At 41.6% G+C, this 24154-nt stretch overlaps 1 protein-coding gene across 2 annotated transcripts; it reads right to left on the minus strand.

The window, feature by feature from the left end:
• SMTNL2 (smoothelin like 2) lies at positions 1 to 22769 on the minus strand. Of its 2 annotated transcripts, XM_070932140.1 has the most exons (9): positions 22172 to 22769; positions 10987 to 11074; positions 8957 to 9145; positions 8112 to 8207; positions 6377 to 6440; positions 4342 to 4509; positions 3638 to 3755; positions 3268 to 3419; positions 1 to 3002 (listed from the first exon to the last, which is right to left on the minus strand). In XM_070932140.1, the coding sequence occupies exons 1-9, from the start codon at positions 22601 to 22603 to the stop codon at positions 2876 to 2878; spliced, it is 1434 nt and encodes a 477-aa protein (XP_070788241.1). In that variant the 5' UTR covers positions 22604 to 22769; the 3' UTR covers positions 1 to 2875. The 2 variants fall into 2 exon arrangements, with proteins under 2 accessions (XP_070788241.1, XP_070788242.1); XM_070932141.1 differs by lacking the exon at positions 8112 to 8207.
• Positions 22770 to 24154: the final 1385 nt, after the last annotated feature.

The following is a 24154-nucleotide window of genomic DNA, read 5'->3' on the forward strand; positions in this document are numbered from 1 at the left end:
ACAAAGCTGCCTTTCTTTTATTTGTTTTATAGTGGCCATCTGTACAGCCCCAAGGCAGGAAACCGCTCTGAGCAAGCTATTGACTGTGCAGGGAAACACCGTGGCAAGAAGTTGATGGAGGTCTGTAGTGGCAGAGTTGTGTGGGCTAGACAGCTAAAAATCACTAATTCACCCCAAAACACACATTCCTGCTGCTTCAGGATTGCCAAATAGCTGTGATTATATAGATGTTTGCAAAAATCAGGATGATGGGACATGAGCCAGTGACATTATACAAATGGTACAAATTCCATAATCTGTCAGTCATGTCCAATTTATATTATTTTCTTCATTTGAATAAAGTCATGACTTATGACATACATCCTACTCCAAACATACACAAGCATACATGATTGGACATACATGGTAGATGAAGCTAAATTAAATGTGCTGGGATCCCTGCCCTTATCTTAACATTTTTGTAAATCAGGCCACCAACCTAACCATAATTTGGTTTCTTCATGCAAAAGCTGCTGTGAACCCAGCAATTGGGTTTTGTTAATCTGGATTTCATGTTTAGAAAACTGCACGACCTTAGGATTCAGGTCACACTGTCCCTAATCATACAACACAGTTAACTGGATCAAGAGGAAATTAAAATATTGTGTAAATAGCTTAGTCTAACCAATGATGGGTTTAGAGGAGTTTGAGCCCAAATCTAAAGGATGTTTGAGACAAAGTTAATTTCCCCAGAGTACAGAACTAAATATTTAACTCTTAACAAATGGCCAGCGGGGGTGTCATATAAAGCAGCTTATGCTGATACTAGGCAACTTGCTTTCATGCAAAATCTTGTGTAATACTTGAGACCGTTTTCAAAATAGCTTCAAGATGTGAACAGCAAATCCCCAAACTGAGATTAGAAGTGTGCTGCACCTTAGCTGGCTGGTTGTTTCTCTAATGGTGTGGTCTAAGTGCAGCGTAATTTCTTATGGGTGGATGTAAACACTTTTCCCAGCTAATCTGAACCATGACTCCATTTTAGCCACGATAGTTTTGGAAGATCTGGAGCCTCTTCCTTATTTTACTGAGCATAATTCTCCCACATACCAGAACAAATGCTTCTAGGACAGTGATGGCTAACCTTTTTGCCTTTCTTGGAACCTGGGGAGGGCAAAAATGGCCTTCACCACCACCCCAAAGGCCCTCCGGAGGCCAGAAACAGCCCGTTTCTGAACTTCTGGTGGGCCTGGAAGGCCTGAAAATCAGTTGGCCGGTGCACGTATGCACGCTGGAGCTGAGCTACGGCAATGCTCGCATGCCCAGATATGGCTTCGCATGCCACATAGGTTCACCATCACGGTTCTAAGAGGACTCTTACCAATCTGGTACCGTCCAGAATTCTCAGTTAGCATGCATTAGGACTGATGTATCTGGCACCAGTTACTTCAAATATTTTGGACAAACATTTTGGACTCAGTGGTGCTTTTGCTGTAATCAGTCTCCTTTCTGGCAATCACCTGGGAATTTGATGTATATCATAAAGAGCAAATTCTCCTCATTCCTTCAAGACCAGAAGACTAAGGTATGCAAGTATTATGCAGAATTTCAACAATCTGCCCATAAGAGTCTCTCCACGCAGTCCTTGTGCATCACTGTAGCTATTTGGGGTAAGTATTCTTGCTCTGTTGCAGGAGTGAGCAACCTCAGGGCTCAGGGTTATGCATCCCACAACTCTCATTTCTGCCTCCCCCAGAGCCTGCTCCTACTACATCATAATGTACACCTATAACAGGTTTAATAGTTTTTTAAAAAAATAAACTCCTCCCCACAAGTAGGAAAAATAATATATACGTTCTCCTCCAGCCAGATTGCCTCACTGCACTTTTCTTTGTGGCTTTTCTGCCTCATTTGTCCCTTTTTTGTTGCCTTTCTCTGCACCTTTCATGTAGACTTTCTTTTCCCTAAACCTCTCCCCCTCTCCCCTCCAAATGCTAAATCTGATAACCCTCACATGGTTGCCAATACCTGCTTCAGTATCAGATAATATCGCCTGACTGAGTCCTCATTTTTTTCCCTGAGCTCAGTTTCAGGTGGGTCCAAAGCAAGATTCAACATGCAGCTTTCAGGTGACAGATTAACAGATATTGGGGGAAAGTAATGCTGAAGCAAATTGTGGTGAAGTGTCAGTTATGGTCATGCAGGTTAATGTACTGCATTATTGCAAGAGCATTTTTTAAAAAAAAAAATGTACAAGCAAGTCTTTTGGTTTGAAGGAAAACAGGTTTCAATACTGCAGCCTTTGAAAACAAGCTGAGTTCTAAAAGTATGCAAGAAGCCCCTGTGATCAGGAGAATTTGCACATTAGCCTTCAAGCTATCCACACTGGAATCTGTCTCTATGCATTAATCTATCCCAGGAATTCCAGAGCATAAGGAATTGGGGGAAAAGAAGGGGGATATCATATGAAGCAACTGATAGCATAGCTGCCCACAAATGATAGACATAGCATTATATACTTTTGAGAGACATCTATGGAAGAAAAACAGGGAGCAGAAGAGGAGATCATCCTTGAATTATCCCTCTAGGTCAATTTGGTCAAATCAGCTTGCACATATAGTTAAAAGGAAATTCTTGGAACAAGAATCTCTATTCACAGCTGCCTAGAGAGAACAAGGAAGGAACTGCTGGCCTTCTATCGTTTTTTTCAGCAAGAGCTCTAGCTGCCCTGGAACCTTGACTGTTTTTATCTTTTCTTTCTCTTTGGCTTGTGGCTGTGTCCAGCGGCCTGGGACTTCCCTCTGCAGGGATGCAAGCAGCTGTGTAGCAGCACCAAACATTAGCACAAAAGCAGCTGTGGAGCAGTCCCATTCTAAGAGTCATGGCCTTCCTGGATTCATTCAAAGCGCCGAAGATGGTTGTAGAGAGACTGCACGTATGTGAAGACACACATGGGGTCTGGTTTGCGGCCCATCAGCATCATGTCCTCCACTTCAATCAAGCGGTCACAGTTGGCCATTTTTCTACAAAGGGAGGCAAAGCATCAGATTTAGGAAGGAAGGCAATTTGGAAAAATTGGAAATCGAAAAATGGAGGAAAACTATCATCCAAGGCGGTAAGTACCAACCCACCCTCTTACAAAACTTTCCTCAAAATTAATGTCCTCATGTTTTTCATTATCAGACATGGGTTTAAAAGGGTAGCCTTCTTAACCAAGGGAAGTTAACAGCTCTGTGCAACTACTATAAATTTAGAGCAGGCAACTCATAACCGTAGCATCCTACTTACTCAGCTGTTGTGAATGCCAATTCGAAGTTCTCCTTGCGCTTGGTGGGGTCCAATGTGTGGTATTCAAATGCTTCAGGGAAGAAGGAGTGCACCAGTGCACAGAAAGCCATCCCATCATTCCAGCTAGAGGAGAAGTTCTGCAGATCTATGTGCTGGAGGACGGGGAAGGTGGGGGTGGGGAGGGTGGCAGGGCACAAGAAAGGGAATGCAAGTACTGTAATTCAGGATAAGAATCTGACAGAGTTGGAGTAGAGAAGCCTGAATTTAAGTATCTGCGGGGAACCAGAAGTTGTACTACTTCATATGGGTTCACAAAGTGAAACAGTGAAGAAGTGGGGAAGGGATGCAGTTTACAGAATTCCTTACCTACCTTGTAGCCAATAGTTTTGGACCGACACCACTCCAAGAGGATTTGCTTGATGCTGCTGGCACTGGCAACTGCAAAACTCTGGGATCTTTTGAGTTTGGTCCGGCCTACATTCTTCCCCCTGGACAAATGAGGGACACAAAGAGAAGGAATTAATGCTGTCATCTAGAGAGGTAGTACTTTAAATGGAAAAACCAGCTCCTCTGCCCAGAATTTTCTTATTTCATCAGAGGGATGGTCACATTTGAATATCATTATCCTGTGTATGCGATGAACATCAGAAAACTGAGGGAGTGTTAGCTTTTACCATTCGAATCCCTTCTCTCCCATTCAATTCCTCCACATTTTACTTTAGCATAAGTAAAACAAATGTTTTTAAGACCTTTTTTTTCCTGCATGCTGGTTGGAGAACATGGCAATGATTTGTGCTGTTTTGCGTTAACCAAAGATGCTGCTTAAGTAAACTGTTGAAACTAAAGTAGGAACTATACTATGCTAAGGATTAGCCAATTTTACATTTTTCTTAAGAGTTGTTGTGTTTTTACCAGAACAGAGCTTCTGGCATAGCCTTGTCCTGCAGACAAACAAGTGCAAACCATTAGGCTAGAAACTGTGACCTGATTTAAGGCAGCTGTTTTTAGATCCCCTGAAGGTCTTCTCTGAACTAACTCTCTAAAAGTTGAACTGGACCCAAGGGAGCAACTTACTTTCCAGTATCCTGCTCAAACTTCTCAAAGAGTGCTCTCCTAGACTGAGTCTCTGAGGTCCGGGGAAGAGTCTGAGATCTCACCAGCTCTCTTCGCTTTTCCACTTGTCGATGGACTGAAGAAGGTGAAGAGTGAGACTTTGAAGCCTGGGTTTGTTGGCTTGTGACACTGCCCCCACAAAAAAAGACAGAAAATAGATTTCAAAAGAACACAGTTGCAAAGGATGACTCATTGGGTTCTCCAAAATGGATGCAATACAATAGATGGATTCATATAGTATGCTACATCAGGTCCACTACATATTGTACACACAATTTGGATCAGTAGGCATATCTGAAATTTTAAAACCATGACATGGGCACTCTCAAAACACAACAGCCAGGGAAGATATGCATAGTAAAACAAAACAAAACAATGACCACTTATTCAAAGGCTGAAACTACACTTAAATAGGCTGCAGTTCCTACCATTTTTGTTTTCTGTTATTATTTATTCCTATGTAGGGCCCAGAGTTTTGGGGACGCAGTGGCTCAGTGGCTAAGACGCTGAGCTTATTGATCAGAAAGATCAGCAGTTCAGCGGTTCGAATCCCTAGCGCTGCGTTAACTGAGTGAGCTCCCATTACTTGTCCCAGCTTCTGCCAACCTAGCAGTTCGAAAGCATGTAAAAATGCAAGTACAAAAATAGGGACTACCTTGGTGGGAAGGCAACAGCGTTCCATGCACCTTTGGTATTTAGTCATGCCGGCCACATGACCACAGAGACGTCTCTGGACGGCGCTGGCTCTTCAGCTTAGAAACGGAGATGAGCACCGCCCCCTAGAGTCGGGAACGACTAGCATATATGTGCAAGGGGAACCTTTACCTTTATCTTTAGGGCCCAGAGGCATTCTTGAAAATAAAGATTATGCTTGGGGGCGGAGCTATATTCTATACCATATATTCTATAGCACCAAGACAAATTCCTTGTGTGTCCAATCACACTTGACCAATAAAGAATTCTATTCTATTCTATTCTATTCTATTCTATTCTATTCTATTCTATTCTATTCTATTCTATTCTATTCTATTCTATTCTATTCTATTCTAGCCTCCCATTTATGTTTTTCCCAATTAAAAAAAAATTGTGCTAAACTCAATTCCTACATTATGACTTAATGTAATGTGAGATATAGCTACAGCCAAATATAGTTTAGTTAACAAACCCTGTTTAAACAAACCAAACCAATGAGCCTTTTCCCACTGGCCATGACCGTAGCACAAATATTTCTTCATAACATTTTCAGGGAGTAAAAGCAGATGGCAAATGACAACATGGACACAAAGATGTCATCATACAAACTTTGTGAACTTAGAGGGAAACAAGTATGAAACAGTGGCAATGTTTTATCTTGGCACATACTACTGCCTTCTAATAATATTTTTCTGCCATATATCCATAACACTGCAACTATTTTGTCCCCTGCTTCAGAGTGAGACAGGCTTAAGGCTTCTTAGCTGTACTAATGTTGAAGCAATGTTTCCCTTCTTTAACATAGGGGTCCCCAACTCCCAGGCTGTGGCCTACTACCTGGACATGGCCTGTTTGGAACCAGGCCACATGAGTGGCTGGCTGGTGCACACACACAGCTCAACTTGCCTGAACGGCAGGCCGGCGTGGATACGAGAAGCTCAACTTGCCCAAGCAGCAGGCTGATTCCCCTCTACCCAGCCACCCCCGCCAGGCCACCAACTCATAAAGGTTGGGGACTGCTGCTTTAACACCATCCGAGGGCAGCTTTAAGATGTGCAAAATCTGTAAGGCTCACCTTGGTGGGAAGTCAAGAGTACTGCAATGACTGGAAACAGTGCAAGAAAAGGGAAGAATATGGCATAATAGGAAATGGGGACAGCACATTTCACAGTGGTACAAATTTTCCACAGGTCAGCAGTGGGGAAAAGGCCCAATGTCTATTCCACCCAATAGCATGTCCATGCTTTGCCCTTATTACAATAAAACCCAAAGAGCAGATACTTGCAAATCCAAGAATGTTCACCTTTCACTAGATTGGCTTCCATAGCTTACAGTCGATGTGGATTTTGTCCCCGAAGAAAATTTATCTGCACAGAAAATTAAATAAAGAAATTGGGTCTCTCCCAGATCATTGTCCTTCAGCATTTGTTTTTGAGGGGGTGGGTGGAATGCCTGATGCCACATTTGTGTATAGGGAGAGAGGGAATCATGCTCTGAATAGAGAAACGGCTGGGATTTGCAATTCATTGGTGCTGATGATCGATCCACCAATGTCATATGAGAGGAATTCTTTACTATGTAGATTTCACCTTTGAATTACAAACCCAGGAAAGGCAAACTGATGTTTAATCTGGATCAGGCTATAAAGTACTCAGATAATTTTTTTAGGATTGCTTATATTACTAAGATTAAGTACAAATGCATCAAAATCGCCTAAAAAAATAGATTCAGATTTTTATCGGTCACCATATAAATATATTTGGACTATATTAAAAACTATGCAGTTCAGCACATTTAAGACTTCAAAATGATTCCAAAACAATGCTTTGAACTCTGGGTAAGCATTGAACCTCTCTGCTAATTAAAATAGCCACATCATTTTCAGGCCCTGCCTGAACTTGAAAAAAAGATGGCCCTAAGAAATTGAGCCACTAAAAAAATCCTTAAACAGCAGCATTTTTTTTTCAGATTTATATGGAAGCCTAAAATAAATTTAAAAAACAACAACACCCAAGTCTATTTTGATGAATAACAGAAGGGTGCTGTGCTCATTTTCACAAGGTCTGAAGCAGTCTGCCTAATCAATTTTTGAATCATGCAGAGTCCTATTATTTTTCACAGTGGCTCCTGAAGCATTTCTCTCAGTGGCATCTGGAGTTGGAGTGGATGCAGAAGAGAGTCAATTATGTCAAAATAGTGGGAGTGACTGGAGATGGAAGCCCCATCTCCTTTTCCACATATGCAATGTGCACAGTGCATGATAAACAGGGGCAAGGCTTCAATTGTCCTGCTGCATCCACTTTGATATTGTGGAATCTGCTGCAGACACCCATGTCTGGGATCAAAGCCCATCTGAGGCACATTAAGGCAGAAGTTCCTTAGCTGATGACAGTATAAGCATGTGTTGAAATCAGCAAGATGGCAGTGTTATGGTGAAGAGCAGCCCATGTCTTCACCATGCACCAAGTGTCTACCCACTTGCTAATTTTGAAGATGAAAACAAACTCCCCCTCCAAACTCCACCCCTTTTGTTTGTGTGTCGTGATATCACACAATGCACAAATCAAAGGAGTACAGCTTGTTTCAGAACAGCATGGACTGTTTTTATCATTTTGTTAAATCCCTCTGATCTTGCGGACATCTCTGCTTCCACTCTAATCAAGCCACCTGGTTTCCATACAACTTCTAGTCCCCAGGTCTTCATCTTTCAGTGAGGGTTACAAATGTCAATCAGACAGCATTTGCACAAAGACTGTTGAACATTAAAAAAATATTATTATTAAAACTCTATGCCGCCTATCACACCAAGGTGATTCTAGGTAGCCTACAGTCATATAATTAAAATACAATATAAAACATTAAAATAAGAAATAAGAAATGTATTTAAAATTCAGATATTTGAAGGTAAATGTATGAAACCTGAACATGGAGGCCTTTGGAAACCTATTTATCGTGTCAGTTTTTCCATACCATGATATAATAGCATAGAAAAGTATTATTCAAACATAATGAAAATATATGCAAACACATTTGCCAACCTGAAGTAAAGGAAGCATTTGTTGTCCTCACTGAACTCACATTCCAGTTCTTCGCAGTGCTCGCGGTTGAACTGCTAGCACCTTTCACCTCTTTTTCTTTTTTTTAACAAAGAGCAAAAAATGTCATTTTGTTTTATAGAGAGAAGAAAATCAGAGCTGAAAATTAGACCGTTAACCCATCAAGTCAGGTTAGATCCCTCATATCAAAAGGCTACATGTCAACAAGTCAGCATTTGCCCAACAGCCCATTTGACTAGCATAAGATTCTATGTGAGAGTACAAATAGTTTAATTTTGTAACTAAGTTAAATATGTTGTGGGAATGCATTGTGAGAGATAACACTTCCCAGAACAAAGCCCTACTTCTCTGATGTTTTTATTTAAAAGAAAAGGACCGGCCCAATTTTAATGCACAAAAAAGTTATGTTTTTCCTTCTCACATTTACCCACAGGTTTAGCTCTAAGATATTTTTAAAGAGATGTGTGAGGAAATGGATGCAATGGGACACTCCTGGGTTACTGATGAAAACCACTTCCAGTAATTCCATCATATTTGGAGTCTTGTAGAGAACTTCTCTGCTATTCATTAAAGAAGCCACAGCTTTTTTTCAGGGGTTATGCAGAATCCTGAATAAAAGTGCTCCCACTTTAAAAGTTGACTCACCATATGACTCTTAGGGTAGTTTCTTAGGATATGAAGAAAAGAAAACTGCTTTAATGAATAGCAGAGAGGCACTGTATTCATGTGAAGTTCAAAAGCATTTCTTCCACATCATTTTCAAAGGGTGCATAGCGCTAATAGGTACCTTTGCACAGCTAGACTTGCACAAATGGGGATTATTTTACCTGCTTGAATCAGTGTTTTGGACACAGTCTCATTATGAGCATTGCTCTGCTGCCCACCGGGAGAGTTTGGCACAGTTGGCGAGCCAACCATTTCTCCTGAAAACGTTTCCGGTACTCTAGTTACTGCAGTAACAGGCTGGTGGGGCATCCGTGAAGACATGGCTGGAGCATGTGCCTCAAGAGGAGAATCTGAAAAGTGAAGAGAAGAGTCTTGGTTGAGACTAGCCAGAGCTGGTGAGGAAAAGAGCAAAACTATGTTGGGATCAATTTTTTTTATTTAAAATTCTACACTGTCTCAAATTTTCCAGGGAGTTCTTCTTTGTAAATACTATTTTTCTTATAATAATATCATTTAAGGAAGGTTCAAACGCCACAAATATGAGACTCCTTTAAGCAAAGTAAACAAATGGCCAACTAATTGCCTGATTACAGCATATAAACAAGAACACCAATCTCCAACTTTTTTCTGACAATACAGCCCAGTAAGTTCCATTTTTGATGTTTATTGGGATATGTTCAGATATGGAACCAAGAAAATTTATGCTTTCATCATAGACTTTTTTTTTAGTTGTTTAAAAGACATTCATGACTTTGTTTATGCTGCCTAAAGGAGAATATTTGTACCTCAGGGCTGAAATGAGGCACCCTTGGTACTCTCTGAGCTTGGTTGTTTGCAAAAAAATGTCTGCCAGAAAAAAAACCAAGCTCAGAGAGCACCAAGGACTTTTCTTTTCAATAAATGTCTTGTTTTAAAAATGGATCGATATTTATTTAGGAAATCATTCCTATATACCCACTCCCCATTTAATGACTAGTTCCATTCCAAAGACCAAGTTGTTAAGCAAAATGGTTGCTAAATAAACACATACAGATAGTCCTCAACGTACGACAAGCCCAAATTTCTGTTGTTAAGTGAATTTTGCCCCATTTTACAACCTTTCTTGCCACAGAATATATATATATATATATATATATATATATATATATATATATATATATATATATATATATATATATATATATATATACTTTTAACAGCTATTTCATGGTGGTCATCTTCTAATATTTACATTCTCCCCCGTTTCCCTTTATACTATTCCATTTTCTTCTTGTCACTTTCTCTCTTAATTACACTGTACTTCTTAACAATCATATTGATTTTATACATTCTATACATTGTCATATTCATTCTTTCCATTTTCAAATTTCACCCCTATTTTTATTATCCATTATTTCTAGTCTCTAACCACTTATACCATTTGTGCCAGATCATATAATATTCCGTATTTTGAGCTCTTTTGTTAATTTGTCCATCTCATCACATCTGAATTTTGATCAAATGACCATGGGATGCTGCAAAAGTCGTAACTGTAAAAAATGATCATAAGTCACATTTTTCTGTGCTATTGTAATTTTGAATGATCACTAAATGAACTGTTGTAAGTTGAGGACTACCTCTAATTGAGAGAGGAAGATGCTGCAAAGAACAGTGGTTGCTGGCGTCTTATCCAGATAAAGTTCTTGTACAGCTATGGCAGCCTTATTCTCACTCTGGCATGCATGATTGTCAGGCATACTAAATTTGGTTGTGAATGTGCACATTATTCAGAATTTTTTTTTATTACCATCGTATTTGCTAATGATCACTAAACAGAGGTAGTTGATAAATATACTAAATAGGGTACTACATACAATGGTCTTATTCACATATTTTTAAAAAATCGCCCTCTCCTAAAACATGAAACACTATTTCAGTTTGAACCATTATAACTTGTTAACAGAATGCTGGCCATCCACCTGGGTTTAAGCTCAATGTGGTAAACGTCAAAATATTTAGAGATTTAAAAGACATTCTTTATTTCCTTCCTAGCTTAAATGGATATTTTCCTTCTTGTAATCTAGGCAGGAAAAAAAGAGCGAATCAAACTTCCAGAGCCTGTGCAGTATCACTCGAAAAGCCAGTTTGACTTTCACTACATCAGAAACCGGTAAAAATTTATGTTCTCACTAAAAGAACTTCCTTTCCTTACCTCCTAACAACTGATGCCCATTCTCAGTTATGGCTGAATCAGGAGTTCTTTTGTTCATAAAGTTCTTTTCATCCTCAATGTCCAAGCTCTGCAAAGGTAGAAAGATAATGCACACTGTTACAAGCATTTACTTGGGGGGGGGGGGGGGGTGTAAAAAACACCAGAGAGCAGATGGCCATCCCAGACTGGAAACCCCCAACTTCCAAGTTTGCCAAAAGGAAGAGGACGCATTGCACTGTTGAAAGGGAAGAGAAGTGCCTAGAGTAGACTGATGAGAATTTGCGTCTGTGCTCACAAAATACACAAAGCTAAAAGAACAAACTTTATTATGGCTTAGTCAATTCTGGGAACCCAGCCAATTTTGATTTACATACCCTGGTTTATGGCTTACAGTGGGTGTTTTATTTAATAAAATATGGGTCATACAACCTATGGATTAATGCAATATGTGATCTAAGTAAGTGGCTTAAAGCCATCCCACCAGAACATGTACTTATGTTTTTGTAGCTACGTTTGTTTAAAAAAGATTGGGGAGGGAAGATAACATACAATATGTATGAGGTACTAGTAATGTTATTAAATCTAAATCCATCTCCTCTGGGGGCCAAGAATAAAAGCTGTTCCCCAGTGTACATTTGATTTGTTTTCCTGTAAATCAACTGCTTTAGTTCCTCAGTTGTAAATTTTAATTGAATTTCATCCACTCTGCTTGAAAATACCTCAGTGAGATTCTTCTGTATTATCCTCAACAACATCTGACTAAAAGGATGCAAGTCTGTCCTCAAACCAGCATTGCCCATCCTAAAGGAGAGGGACTGAAGGTGGCTGGACTTTGCTACAGAGTAGCATTACTGACTAAACCTGGCTTAAACTCTTAAGTATGAAAAGTTGTGGCATTTAAAAATGAATACTTGCAGCCCGGAAGGAGTGTTGTTGCTATCGATTCATATTTTACACTTGTGGGAGAAAAGCAGGCAGAGCTGGAGGAGGAAGTGGAGTTAAGCATGTCATCAGCTTAGAATTGTTGGGTTCCCACAAGTGGTCCAAGTCCACCAACCTGAATTCCATTGACCCTTATCCTGTGCCAGTTTAGGGTTAAACTTTAGTCAGCTAGATTTTTGTCTATGGGTTTGAATAAATCTTCTATGCTGCAATCTAACAGATGACCCTGATTCTTTGTGCCTGACAACACTTACCACTACACCAAATCATGTCCTGAGAAGCAGAGTTTCTGAAGCAGAGGCCATTTTGAACCCCCCCAAGAAACAGACAAGCTTATTTCTTAATTTACAAGCAGGGGCATCTATATAGAGAGATGAGAGAACTGAAGATGGCTGCTTTGACCAAGCAAGCAAAGCCCCACACTTTTCAATAAGCAGTAATGCATATATTAGAATAGGGTGGGGCTTCAATCATACAGTCATGGCTGCATCTTGACAATTTTTTAACCTCCCTCAGACAGCTCTGTTTATAGGGTTAAAAAGCCTCTCAACCTGGGGCAATGTACAATTCCCCAAATCTACACTTGGATTAAAACAGAGAAGATTAATAGAGAAGATAAACAGATCATCAAAACTAAAAACCATGAATCGCAATATAGTTATACATAAACTGATGATCTGAATATTAAAAACCAAAGAACCAATTCAATGTGCAGTAGAATACATTAGTCACAGCAACCTTGTCTCAAAGACATGATGGAACAAACATTTGGAAATGCAAGAGAGGAAAGGGCATTTGAAAACCTGGGGAGGGATAATATTATGAGGAGGAGTCAGCAATTGAAAACAAATGCTCTTATAGATTACAACCTCCAACTGAACAAATACAGGAAAAGCCCCAATTGATTAGGCAATACATTATTGGGTTCCTGTCAGAAAATAAGAAAATTAATTCCACAAGCCTGTAACGGAATTTGACTTTTCATAGTTCTGATTTGCTTGCAATCACAACTCTACAAATTTCCCTCCCTATCTACATCTCTGCAGTGTTTTTGCTATCTACAAAATAAAATAAACCAGAGGAAAAACACATGTGCAAATTGTTACTAACATTATTGCTGCAATGCCCTTCAAAGACATGTTAGTTATACTTTATTCAATAAAACCCCATCTTACAAGCTGTGGTTATGCAGATGTAGCCATTACCTGATTTTCAAACTAGTACTCTTTATATATTTAAAAATTAATTTCAAATGCAAAATTCAGGAGTTAAAACACTTTATTCCTCTTTCTCTTCTAATTCCACCCCGAAACAAATGATCATAAAATGACCTGCAGAACTATAGACTATCAGACCGAAATTCACGTCATACTACAAAATGCATATATATGCAGTTAGGGTTTGGCTTTAAAACTTGCTTCTGACATTTAGGGGACAATTACAGAAGATCTAACTAAGCATGTGCAGAGCATTTTATCTGTAGCAACAGCCAGGTTGTCCATTTCTTTATTCATAATATCAGCTCAGGAAATAATATCCAAGTACAGAAATGAGTAGAATACGGGGAAACAGCGATGGTTGTTACAGCTACATATTATGCTTCCTTCTAAAGGAGCATGCATCTCCTTTCATGTTGAGAGACAGGTAAAATAAAAGGAGCATTTGAGGCAGCAAAGCAACTGAAATGGACTGGTGACCATTGTATTGCAAGCAGCAGTTGACAGGAGCTCTGGGTAATGTCTTCTACTACCTAGAGTCAGGGACTATAGAGACAATTAATGGTGGGATCCTATTGTAGTCACAGTTGCTCATAACTCAGAGGGAAATCTCAGATGGCCAGGTCAGCTCTGAATCCATTCTTTTCCACCTAATAGCATCAAGTGAAATTGTGATGAGGCCCATAATAGTGAAATAAAACTTCACTCAACAGCAACATTCCTAGAACATCATAAAAACTAGTCTAGAGCCAAAATAAGCCAAGGGAACATGATTAGCTCTCCTGAAGTTATATGCTGGTTGTGAACAGGCATCCAAACCAGTCTGATCTTTTTCCTTCTTGTGCAGAAAGTTTAACTTCAGCTGTTTCCAAGTGTGAAGGATCATCACACATCACAGTGAGATTAAAATGCTGGAGTTAAACTCCAACCAACTTGGGAATCACTCACGAGACCATCATAGATTTACAGGAACAAAATACGCATCCCTCAAAAATCCTTACTTCATATCCCATTGCAGCTGTCAGCCTTCAGTGCCACTTGGCGTAACATACACCAGGACTATTCCCCAGAAAAGCCATTAATCACATTGATAGAAATGGAGAGGATGTTTATTGCACTTGATGGCAGTTCAAGGGAGCTCCAGCTGCCAGTGCTCTTTCTGTTATCCCCAAGGCCAGGAATGGGGCCTAGCTCCTTAGGATGACATCACTGTTAAATAGTCATGACATCCACCATAGTTCCAAGCCGCAGCCACCTGAATAATACAGCACAGAAACAGTGCACTGCTTCCCTGCTTGAGCTCAAAAAATCCACACCAGATTCTGGCTGGAGGCTGCACGAAGGAGGAAAATGTCCTAGCCAAGGAGATAAACAATGGAAGTCAGACTTTAGACTGGTTGTTCAGCCAGATTTTAGTCTGTTGACTAAAAGAAACCTTGAAAGACAACTTTGTGAAGAAGGACAGACCTGAACGCCATTCCATTTATTGGCATGATGTTGGAGGCTCTGGGCAATTAAGAGCATAAGGAAAATGCATCAGTAATGGTACTTCATCACTTACCCAGGTGGTCCAGATCACTGCCAACCATGTGGCTGGGTTTATACAATATACTCAATATTAACATTGATTAAAAGACACTGTTTGAATAACATGCTGTATTTAAACAAACAAAGTGTATTATATCTTAACATAATGGCAATTACATATCAATAACACTTAGAAATAGGATTGCTATATCTGGATTGCAAAAGTCAGAATGACTATTAGATGGCAGCTAGGACTCCAGGATCACACTGCTGCCAGCCATTAGTCATATGAATTTTGACAACCTTGATATGGTAGAACTACGGTACTAAAACAAGGACTAAGAGGACCAAAGGATAGCCTGCCTCTCCCATTTCATTTGTTTTGAGGTTCTTATTTGTTCCTCCCAGTTTCTAAAGGAAAGAAGAGATATAACTTGAATTCTGGGTGCTCAAAACGTGTTTGTTTGCAGATATTTCATTACCCAATTAGACAACTTTCTTAGTAGAAGCATAAATGATATAATAGTATTAGTAAGTAATAATAGTATTGACTTTTTAGTTTATAGCTTGCTTTTTTGTGCACAAAACAAATTTTAATCTGTATTTTAAAATTGTATTTTAATTTTAATACAATTAAATGTAATTTTAATTAAAGAAAGATCAATACACTATTTGTTAAAACCAATTCAACTAACAATTATGAGTTTGATGAAAAAAGCGAGTCTTGGCATTTTCCAGCACTATGAACTCAATTGTTATACAGCTTTATTCTCTTCAGATTCCTCAGAGCACAAGACAGTTAAATGGTGAACTCAGAATTCATATAAACTAGGAGAGTTACCACATTTGGGCATTCACACTAAAGATAATTTTGTCTCCTGGTGATTAGAAGTGGGTTTGGCCTTTTTTTGACAATATTCTTGGAAGTAGTGGGCACTCCTGACTCCCTTAATTTTATTAACACTTCAAACAATACTAATATTGCATTTGTGAGTTAGTAATGGATAGCTTGGCACATCAATAAATACTCATGGCTGAAGCTTATTCCAGGTCTTGGAGCTACCAGATCTGGGCTGCAAAAATCCAGATCTCTTAGAGCTGTGATGACGAACCTATGGCACATGTGCCACAGCTGGCACGCAAAGCCCTCTCTGCGGGCATGCAAGCCATTGCCCAGCTCACGTCCAATGTGCATGCATGCCTCCCGCTGGCCAGCTGATTTTCAGGATGCACAGAGGGCAGGGCGCATGGAGGAGACGTGTGTGCATGCACAGGGGGGAACGCAGGGGGAGCGGTGCACATGTTCCGGAAGTACGGAAAAGTGCCCATTTCCAGCCTCCAGAGGGCCTCCGGAGCCCAGGGTAGGCTGTTTTCGCCCTCCCAGAGGCTTGGGGAAAGCCTCTGGAGCCTGGGGAGGATGAAAACTGGGCCTCCCGGAAGTTCCGGAAGTGCGGAAACAGGCCCATTTCCAGCCTCCAGAGGGCCTCCGGAGCACGGGGGAGGCAGTTTTCTCCCTCCCAGAGGCTCGGGGAAAGCCTTTGGAGCCTGGGAAGGACGAAAAACGGTCCTCATGGAAATTCCAGAAGTGCGGAAACAGGCTGATTTCTGGCCTCCGGAGGGCCTCTGGAGGTCAGGGGAAGCTGTTTTCGTCTTCCCTGAGGCTCGGGGAAAGCCTCGGAGTCTGGAGAGGATGAAAACTCCCCCTCTTCCATGGTGCAGGTTGCTAAAATTTTTGAATCCCACCCCTCGCACGCATGCGGGAGGGATTGCGTACACATGCGCAGGGGGGCATGTGCACATGCGTGGGGCAGTGCATTGCATTATGGGTGCCCGCACAGATGTGCGCTGTCGCATGTGCAAGGGTGCGCTTCTGGCACCCAAAGAGAAAAAGGTTAGCCATCACTGTTTTAGAGGCTCCTCAGTGGTTATTTTAATTTTTTGCAGTCCCATTCTAAGCAAAAAAAAGCAGTCCTTCATTTCTAGGTGATACAGTGTTTTCCCGAAAATAAGACTGGGTTTTATATTAATTTTTGCTTCAAAAGATGCATTAGGGCTTATTTTTTGGGGGGAATATGGTGCTAAATGCGTCCGTCTGGCTGATGATCTTAACTGGGGCTTATTTTTGGGATAGCACTTATATTACAAGCATCCTGAAAAATCATGCTAGGGCTTATTTCCCGTTGTGTCTTATTTTCAGGGAAACATGGTAGCTGTGATAACTGTAATTTCACAACTGCAGCTAATACTCCAACTGTGGCCCTTCCCAAGCTAGTCAGGTTATCAATGATTTGATGACATCCATCTTGACTTGTACATAATGGGCTTCTCCGGGAATTTATAGAGAGGTGCTACTCAGTTTTTGGCCAGAGAAACAGAGAAATTTAGGAAACCCCAAGATTACTTTGCTGGCCATTCCCGAAATGTGCACTGACTGTTCCCATAACTCATTTCTAAATTAAAAAAAATAAAAAGGGTTAAATGGGGGGAGTCAGAACCCCTTGAAACTGGGCTATGGCAGCTTTTTCCCCCTTTGTCAAATGGGGGAAATGAGCAAAGATAACCTAATGCATGATTAACCTTCAGAATTCAACCACCACAAAATAGGATGAAGGCTACTAGTTGATAAGGCTTTCAAAACATTATTTAGGGAAAGAAGGGGATCAAGTCACCATTACAAACAAGAGAGCTACCTGGAACCTACTCTGCAGAGAGTATACTGAAGCTGAACAAATGAATGAACTCAGCTGCTATGGTAGATAGTCAATTGATTTGGTTAAAGGCCAAAGACTATAACTATGGATAGTCAAACACAGTAGAGCCAAGGGGTTGTTGTTTTCCTGCCTTGTTGAGAAAATTTTTAGATAAGCCTTGTGAGTTGACTCAACATCAGGGATCTTGTTACTATATATTCTAATGGTCTGGTGCTTAAATCCAGCTTACTCATGCTTGGTAGAGAATGGTGCATATGTGGCATAGGTGCAAATAAGGCTGATAACGTTCTCTACTATGCATGGAATGTCTGGGGAAACTTCTTTTAGCTATGTTTCCTTTTTTTGTACCTATAATTAATTTTTCTTATTTTTCTTTCTTATTCTTTCTTGCTTATTTTCTTCAGCGTTGCTTAGCTTGAAAAGAAACCGCTTGATAGGTCTGTCTCAAAGGTGCTTTTTCAAAAGCCAAATAGACTTTTTTTGTTTTTCCTTGAAGACGTTTGAGCGAACCAGAACTGAAGCTTTGCTTGGTCTTCAAGGAAAAACAAAGGAAGTCCAGTTGCCTTTTGAAAAAGCTCCTTTGGGAAAACGATGAACTGGATGACTAAGAATCTCCACAGACAGACAGATCTGTCTATTTGGCCTATCTAATTTCTGTAACATTTGGCTTCATAAAGATTTTACAAAGACCCCCCCTGCCACAGGAGTCAATTTCTAGCTATTTGGGAATGTTGGAGGAATATATTGAGATTGTGAGGGTAGGGGCATAGGTACTGTATATGAATGTTGCCAGAAAGAGAATTAGTATATCCTAAAGGGAAAGATAAAGAGTGCTATGCTCTCAAGTTTGAAAATTTCCAGTTTGAGAAATGTCCTTGGTAGATGATGGATGCTGGACACCATGTCCCAAACCAACATATATTCTTCTATTCACAGGCTAAATAAATGACTGATAGTTTATGTTTCAAGTCCAAAGCTCTTTCCAATTATTACATCTGCCATCATCAGCCCAAATTTAGAAAATAAACTCACGGGATCCCACCAATCTTCATAGAGTTTAGGAGGCAGCAGGCTGCAACACCAGATCTGATTAGGATCTGAACAGTATATATATATTACGTTGTGTCCTGGAGTACATTTAAAAATGAGAGAGAAAAATTACTTGGAGCATATGTAGAGTGTCTTTTTCCTATCATAATCATGACCTCCAATTCAACCCCTGGCATTTCGCTGAGAGAATTATTTGCAAGGCAGATCTATGCAAAGAGACATCTTTGCTGTGTTTATACAGTACAGCATACATTAGGTCATTAGAAGACCTAATGGCTGCATTTATATAATGTATAAAATCTTGGTAAATGTTTTCATAGTTGTGCAAATGGAGATATTTGAGATAATTTATGGTTGAAAAATATATTTCAGACCCCCCCAAATGAGCTCCTTTAGAAACTGGGTTGGGTGTATTGTACAAACACAGTCCAGTATGTGGTAAGTTACCCTCAGGCTGATAGGTGTGGACAAAGCACTCCAGCAGACAATATTTTTCCATTTTTGAAAAGAGGTATGTAGGAGATGTAATGGTGCAAGTCCCTTGCTCCTTTCAGACAGCTCTTAAAGTAGAGGTAAACAATCAAAGATACAAGACTGAATGTTATTTTTGGCACCAGATGCACCTTCCCACTGTTCTCTAGAAACTGCACAGCAATTCACAAAACACATGAAAAATGGTATCTAAAATCTTATATAGACTTATCTTACTTTAAAAGGAAACTGAACTTCAGTCACCAGGGAATGATGGGAGGGGAAGAAAATTCTTTCCCTTCCCACTTTACATTACCACAAAATCTATTGTAGCCTTTGCCCCTTCAAAGCAAGTTAAGGGTAATTCCCAAACTACCAAAAACTACCTATCCTGGTTTTAAGTCTCCTGATTGGATTTTTGAAGAAGCAGGCTAGGAAGGGAATTTATGCTTTTTAACTTTAATGCTGAGCAAGACTTCTGAGAATACCACGGACAACCAAACAACTCAATCTAATGTATCATCAAACAAAGCAACCTGAAGGTCTCACTCAAGGCACAAATGAATCAAATTATCCTACTTTGGACAGATAACACAAAGATCTTTCTCTCTAGAAAAGGTTCTAATGCTAGAAAAGGGTAGAAAGAAAGAGAAGAGGATGACTAGCAGCAAGGTGGTTGGATTCAATAACAGTGGCAATGAGTGCACTGTTAGAAGAACAGGGGTGTCAAACTCAAAGCCCGGGTCTGGATCTGGCCTATGGGATACTTAGATCTGGCCTGGGGGCCACCCTGAAAACAGTGAAGGACCAGCCCACAGTGACTCTGCCAGCAAAAATGGAGCTCGGGAGGGCTGTGTGTGCCCCTCCCAAGCTCCATTTTCACTGTCGGTGGGTTGCAGGAGGCCATCACAGCCGAAAACAGAGCTCGGGAGCCCATTTTTGCTGGCAGAGAACTCAGGCCGCCACAGGCGCCCCCAACATGAGTGATGTCAAGCTGGCCACACCCACCCTGGCCACGGCCCCACTAGGTCAAACATAACCCTGATGTGGCCCTCAATGAAATCGAGTTTGACACTCCTGACCTAGAAGAATAAATTAGAGACAGTTTGTCATGGAGAAAATCTGTCTATGTAGGCGCTAGGAGTTGAGAAAAAACTTGATAGTGCATAATCAAATCATCAAAGCTATCTCAGATGCATGGGGACTGATTATGCTTATTTGAGTGGAAGACTTTCTGATGGTCTTCAGTCATTCTAAACCTCTTTATATGGATGAACAAGTCACATTCTTGTTTTCCACTGTCTTTGAAGAGCATCATAAAATAATCTTGGTGTAATTTTCTCCCTCTTGTATAACCTACTGAACTCAGTTACAAAGTTAATCCATTCTCTAACTTCACTCAAAGCCATAACTTTTGGATAAAATTATTAAGCCTCAAAAATAGCCAAGGTGAACACAAAGCAATTTTAACATTCTGGGCAAATAGAGCAGCCATAGGGTGTTTCACCAACTTGGTGTAGTGAAAAAACAACCAATTCGCAGTCTGAAAGTTTGAGAGAAAGGAGCTTGTCTGAAGCACCTATTGAAATGGAAAAGGGAATCCCTTATGTGAATTACAATAGGCCAACTCTACATTGGACAGATGTCTGCACAACTGCTTTACCGCCAGTCAGCTATGTCTCATTCAAGGGAATTGTGGGAGAAAAAGAAGAAAACCATGATTCACAACCAGAGGAATCAAGAGTTGGAGACGGTCTCAAAGGTCATGTGTAATTAGCTCCCTCTGGCAGAAAACACTCTGTCCTCCTGGCACCTGGGCTCATCTTTAAAAGATTCTAGTGAATGAATCACCACCTTACAAGAGTGTGGCTGAGTTGATATAACATACCTGGTTAGTAAAACATAATCCTAGTCGGCAAATTCATAAAGCATATTAGGCCCAAACAAATAAAGCACCTGAAGTCTGGTTCACACAACCTATTGGATTTGTACAACACACTGAACCACAAACTTACAGCATGAAACAAAGCAGTCTGCTCCATTTTCAAACAGATTGATTCAGTTAGGATCAGCTTATTTCAGAAGGAATCCAGTGGCATCTTTTCAGACTAACAGGTTATATTGAAAGCCGAAAGGTTTTGTGATTAGCACAGCCCTCATATAAAACCCTTCCTTGTAATATGAACTCACTGGTTCTGAAACACTAAGCAAATCTGTTCGTTTAATTACAGGAAAACTCTTTAAATACTTGAAGATTTCATTGCTTCTTATTGTCCCTTCTCCTGGCTGAACATCTCTCCTTCAACAGAGGATTTGTTCCAATTCTTTTACGGAAGGATCCTGCTGTCTTGGAAAAACTTTCCAAGCCAGAAGGATATATTATGATCACGCTTAAGAGCACACTTATACCCGTGTCCAAAGTTTGATATTAGTGATGAAATCAAATCTGTAATTAAGAAAAGCCTGATCCGAAATCAAATCCTGCTTTATTTGAAAGATAATCTGCTTGATTAAGAAGGATGGCTTCTTTTTGCTTGGGCGACGGCAGGCGACCTGCCCCTTCTAATTTCCCCAAATTCTTAGCCCACCATCGCCCCGCCTAGCAGCAACCAGATCGCAGCTTAGAGCAGTTTCAGACATGCGCAAGAAGTCAACGCGCTCGCAGGGAGCGCTCCCACCCCTCAAAACCGGAGACGGGGGGGGGCGCGTAAATCGAATTGCCCGCAAACAAACCCCGTCCGCAACAAAACACCCGCAGATTCCACACACGTACAAAAACCCGCCCCAGCACGGAACCCAAAAGGGTTCCCAAGAGACCCACCAATCCAACAGCAGAAAGGGTTAGTTAGCCCTAGGGACTTCTCCCGAAAACTTCCACCGCTCCGCCCTGGACGTTCGGTTAATATTAAAAGATCCAGGTTCGGGGAGACGGGGGGGGGGGGGCGTGGCATCTTCCTGCAGCGCGGGACGTTCCCCGACGGAGCGTACGAGAGCCCCCTTCTTCCTATCTGCAACCTTCTGGGTGGAGCTGCAAAGCAGAAGTTAAATCGCACAGGGAAGAAAGAGGAGGGAAGGGGGCGCTGGAGGTCGGGGGATGGAAGAGAAAAGCCATAGATCTGTGCAAAGCTCGGGGGCAGAAAGGCCGAGGGCAACCGACCGGCTCAACAGCGCGCCAGGGATCCCTTCCACGCGGGGTAGGAGATCCAAGTTATTTCTGCATGCAGCTGTCTGACGGACGGCGCTTTCCCGCTCCTGCCACACGGTTACCTGACTCTTGCTGGAAAGGGACAGTCTAGCGTGGCTGGCAAAGCGGCTGCTGCTGCTGCTGTTGCTGCCCAGTTTCGGCGATGCCGCGAACGCCGTCGGAGATACCGGCTTAGAGACCAAGACGTCCGAGAGTCCGGCTGCCCGGCTGAGGATCTCCACCTGTTGAGTTAAATGCTCGACCTGCGTCCGCAACTGCTGGTTCTCTTGTTGGAGCTCGGCTACGGTGCTGGCCAGCGGGTTGGCCAAGCGCAGCACTTCGGCCACCTGCCGGTCCACGCCGTTCTTAAAGACCTGGATATCCACGTGGATCTCCTTAACCGCGCCGCGAAGCGTTTCTTCGTAGCGGCCCAGCGCTTCGCACACCGTCTGGGCGTCTTGGCTGTTCAGGTCCGCGATGTCGCTCGACGACATCCGCGCCGCGCTCACCTCCATGGCGGCCCGGCAAATGGGTCTCCCGCCCCGCCTGGTTAGTCCAAAAAAAAAAAAAAAAAGCGCCTTTCCTCGTCTAAAGAACAAAAGTCCCGGCCGGTCTGTCTAACCCGAGCGCCCTTAGAACGCGATGCCCGCTTTCAAGCAGCACTAAAGCGCCCTCGGTCGCTTCCTTCCCCGTCTCTTTTTGCCAGCGCCAACCGCTCTTTTTATAGGCGGGTGGACTGGGCGGAAGGAGCAGGTGGGAGGGTGCAAAAGGAAGGTTTCCAGGGGCTGATAGGGGCCGGGCAGGAGTACACCGAGCAAGCGGTGCTGCCCGGCTATTTCCCCTTGCCTGCGCAGACCGCCCCTTCGGAGGAGGAGCTGGAGAGGAGGGGAGACCGGCCGTGTTTGAGGCGGGGGCCGAGCTGGTGGCTGCGGAAGGAGTGGCCGCCTCGCTCCATTCTGAGGCGCCGCCAAAGGAATCAAAACATTCCCCAGTAAGGTTGTAAGCTTCGTTCCCCCAATGTCTGGTCTGGTCAGGCAAACACCTTGTCCCTGCATTCACACACCATGCCGGGGATGGGTGGGTAACCTTGATTAGTCTTTTGTGGGTAGCCTGTTGGATGAATCAAACTCATTTGGTTAATTTATGTTCGGTGTGTTGTGTGATTCCAGACAATGGTTTATTTTGAGTCATTCAAACTAAGGAGTAGGCACTGTTTGGTTCACCCCAGCACCTTAACCCAAAATCGAGGTTCCCAGAACAGAGTTGCTGGGTTCACTTAAATGTCTCTGCTAAAAATAAATCAAGTTATGATTTAATAATAGCCCATTTCACACAAGATGGTAATGCAAGGCTGGGATCCGACAGCGCACTAAACTCTGCAACCCTGTTTCGGCCTAGTTTAGTGCGTTGGGATGACTAGGGAAGGCAGGGTATGGACAGTTACCTTATATGCAAAGCTAAAGGCCAACAAGAGATTGAAAGAAAAGTGTAAAAGGGGCTAAATCTGTTCACAGCACCAGGTGGTTCTTTCAAATTTATTCTACAGAGGAAGAAAGGGTCGACCAAATTCAGGAAGAGGCCAGCAGGGCTAGTAGTGTTCAGGAAACCATAAAAGATAAGCTTTTTCTTTCAGGAAGTAGAAAGCTTGTCTTAAAGAAGAGAACAAATTGGAATACAAACTTGGCAGAAAAAGGGTAAAATGATCAGGAAAGCAAAAGGAAGAATGAAGAGGAAGAGGATCAGGAGGAGGAGAATTATATAGAAGCGTTGCTTTCTGGTTCCCTCAGATTTAAAAGTTGTTGAATAGGAATATAGTTTTAGACCATCGAAATCACCCTCAGATTCATTCTTCTGTGGTATTAATATTTAATTGCTGTAAATTCTTCCAGTGTTTATAGAAACAAAGATAGCAAACTGAGATAATACCAGGAGGAAATCTTGAGAAACTACCTAATCTTCAGGTCCTGCTGGCATCTACCCAAGAACTCTTAAAGAATTCAAGTATGAAATATTTGGGCAAAATATAGTTGTTACTAAATTTAGTTTTGGTGCTGGACAACAGGAAG

The sequence above is a fragment of the Pituophis catenifer genome, unplaced genomic scaffold (genome assembly GCF_029215685.1).
Source record: "Pituophis catenifer annectens isolate HBS135680 unplaced genomic scaffold, rPitCat1.0.hap2 SCAF_1, whole genome shotgun sequence".
Taxonomy (NCBI): Eukaryota; Metazoa; Chordata; class Lepidosauria; order Squamata; family Colubridae; genus Pituophis; species Pituophis catenifer.

Excerpts from the sequence above, each read along its gene's own strand:
- SMTNL2 (XM_070932140.1), bottom strand. The coding sequence starts at position 22,603 with ATGGAGGTGAGCGCGGCGCGGATGTCGTCGAGCGACATCGCGGACCTG. Across the intron at positions 9,146-10,986 it reads TGGGCATCAGTTGTTAGGAG|ATTCTCCTCTTGAGGCACAT; the intron begins GTAAGGAAAGGA and ends TTCACTTTTCAG. Across the intron at positions 4,510-6,376 it reads GGAAGCCAATCTAGTGAAAG|TGTCACAAGCCAACAAACCC; the intron begins GTGAACATTCTT and ends TTGTGGGGGCAG.